This window comes from Montipora foliosa, chromosome 1 (genome assembly GCF_036669935.1).
Source record: "Montipora foliosa isolate CH-2021 chromosome 1, ASM3666993v2, whole genome shotgun sequence".
Taxonomy (NCBI): domain Eukaryota; kingdom Metazoa; phylum Cnidaria; class Anthozoa; order Scleractinia; family Acroporidae; genus Montipora; species Montipora foliosa.
Genome location: NC_090869.1, coordinates 14,775,071 through 14,777,570, shown reverse-complemented (window position 1 = coordinate 14,777,570; position 2,500 = coordinate 14,775,071). Strand labels below are relative to the sequence as shown.

The window sequence follows — 2,500 nt, the reverse complement described above, 5'->3', positions numbered from 1 at the left end:
CAACACTCAGGGTCTTTAAACAACTGAGGAGAAAGTGCTGCCTTTGTACTGACATGTGCAAATAGTTAGACTCTCTAGTCTTCTCGGATAAGGACGATTAAATGTAGGCCCCGTCTCACAACCCTGAGTTCAAAGTTCATAACGTAAAAGAACCCACGCACTATTCAAAAAGAGCAGGGCATGGAGTCCCCGGTGTCGTGGTCTGTCCTCTGTAATATATCATGGTTGCTCGAGAGCGTTTCAACGAGTTACGACTCCTTAGCTCCTTGAGAGTAAATAAACTATGACCATGGAGTGTGGTTAAACTGCGCAACGCAACTTACCAAAAAAATGCAACGCAGCTGGCCACCACAAAAATAACATAAAATTTATTAATCAGGTTAAGCTTTGCATCATTGTAAGTGGAACGTACAGTTCGACCAGCAGTGATGTTCTCTGTTAGCACGTGTCAAAGGTCGAAGATGATTTACCGTCTATCTAGAAACTCGAGAACTTAAAAAAGGAGGAGGACGACGGCTACGAGAACTCCACAAAACAAAATAATAGGTTTGATGACCCTCCAAAGCACAGGCGTTTTGCATTCAAACACCGGAAGTTTCATTTTTACATAACGTTTCCATAGCAGTCCTCGTACCAGTCTCCAAAAAGTTTTTATACAGCGGGCAATATCATACCAACCAAACAACGCGAAGTCCTGTCAACTTCACAATTTCTGCTTGCACACAGAACGAAGCTTCTTTGGCTGGGTCCGAACAGGAAAATCCACGAGTAATGCAATTCCGGTTCATCGGTGCAGTTTCAAATTTGGAGTACTTCAATGCCACCGGTCAAAAAATGGCCGACACGATAAATATATTTCAGAACGCGCTAGTGAAAGGTCATTATTGTTATCTGCAACCGAAAGTATCCCTGCCCTGAAAAATCATTTCTTTCAACAGCCGACTTGTTGTAACTTATTTTGGACACAGATAATGAATATGAAAATGTTGGCAAAAACCATATCTTCTGGAGCTGAAGTCAGAAGCTCTGCTACGGTGGAAATAAGAAAAATTGAAAATTTAATTTTCAGCAAAACCAAACTAAGCTGTATATGTCATGCACGTGGCTTCAGTGACAACGGAATGTACTTTGTCTACGTATAATTTTATCTTGTTTATTCGTTGTTGTCTTGTGTTTCTTTTGTTTATTTTTCATTATTTTGCTACTGCTGTCCTATTTCATGTCTATATATCTCGTAGTGTAAATGCTGTAGTTGTTGTTATGAACAAAAACAAAAGCAATGGTCAATGATCAGTCTTTGCACAAGACCTGTATTCATGCTTGAATAATAAACTATATTTCTTAACCTCGCCCAAAACTTCTGAATATGAAGTGGAGTAAAAAGAGAAGTTTCGTTGAGTCACCTCTTGTTGAAGCACCGCTTCTCTAACGTCATGTGGACTGCAGAAGGAATAAAGGATTTTCTGTTGAAAACAAAAAAAAAACCGATTTTAGCGATACTTTAATTTTCTTGATTTTAAAGTGCTGCTATGATCAAAAAATCACTTCCTTTTTTCCTTCAGATTTTGAAAGTGTGAATGCTCAACAATTGACTGGCAAAATTTTGAGCTTTGATTTTTATCCAAAGGCTGTTTACTTTGAGTGTAAGTTTTGGATTTCATGGTCCGCCATTACTCACGTTCAAAACTGACCGACTGGACCTCACAGGGTTGGAATGAGGGAAAAGTTTAAAATTTGGCTTAAAAATTCAGGGTGTAAACGCAGCTTATTATATATGCAAAACACGAGTTTAAAAGTCTGAAAGCCCGAAACTCTCGTGCTGCATATTGGGGAGGTTTAGCAAAGACAACGGGGTTGGCAATAGATTTCATCCACCAAAACCACCCTGGCAGAGAGAGAGACTGAGGTTGAATTCAAACACACTTCGTGACGCTTGTACATATTACTTCGTGTCAAGCCACCTTCACATTAACATTTAGATTTAACATTTTGAATATCTATACAGAAAGTATCCCAAACATTCATAAAAGCTAACCTTAGGCCTAGAAACCTTTCTTTAGTCCTAATTAGGCCTACGGTTAGCTTTTATGAATGTTTGGGATACTTTTTGTATAGATATTCTAAATGTTAATGTGAAGGTGGCCTGACAAGAAGTGCTATGTACAAGGCGTCACAAAGTGTGTTTGAATTCAACCTCAGTCTCTCTCTCTCTCTCTCTGCCAGGGTGGTTTTGGTGGATGGAATCTAATAGGGTGCTTTAGCAACGACAACGGCAACGTCAACGAGAACGTCACAAATGTGCATATTTAGTGGCCAAAGACAATAGCTTTGCACGCTCTGCACGTGCGTTTTTCATTTTTGCCAATTTTTTGCCGTCGTCAGCAAAACCACAGCGTGAAATGACCAAATTTCAGGTTTTAAGAAAGACGCCAGCATTTGAAGATAATTTTTCATTTTCTCCCCTAAATAAAGCGCCGCTCATAACCTTTTCATTCCTGAG

General features: G+C 39.4%; 1 protein-coding gene across 1 annotated transcript in view; it reads right to left on the bottom strand.

Annotated features, from left to right (window-relative positions):
- LOC137990725 (phosphorylase b kinase regulatory subunit beta-like) overlaps nucleotides 1–2,500 on the bottom strand; it is a 45,569-nt gene that overhangs the window by 12,029 nt on the left and 31,040 nt on the right. Inside the window, exon 25 of the mRNA XM_068835844.1 lies at nucleotides 1,404–1,463. Coding sequence (XP_068691945.1) covers nucleotides 1,404–1,463 — 60 coding nt within the window. The remainder of the gene's footprint in view (nucleotides 1–1,403; nucleotides 1,464–2,500) is intronic.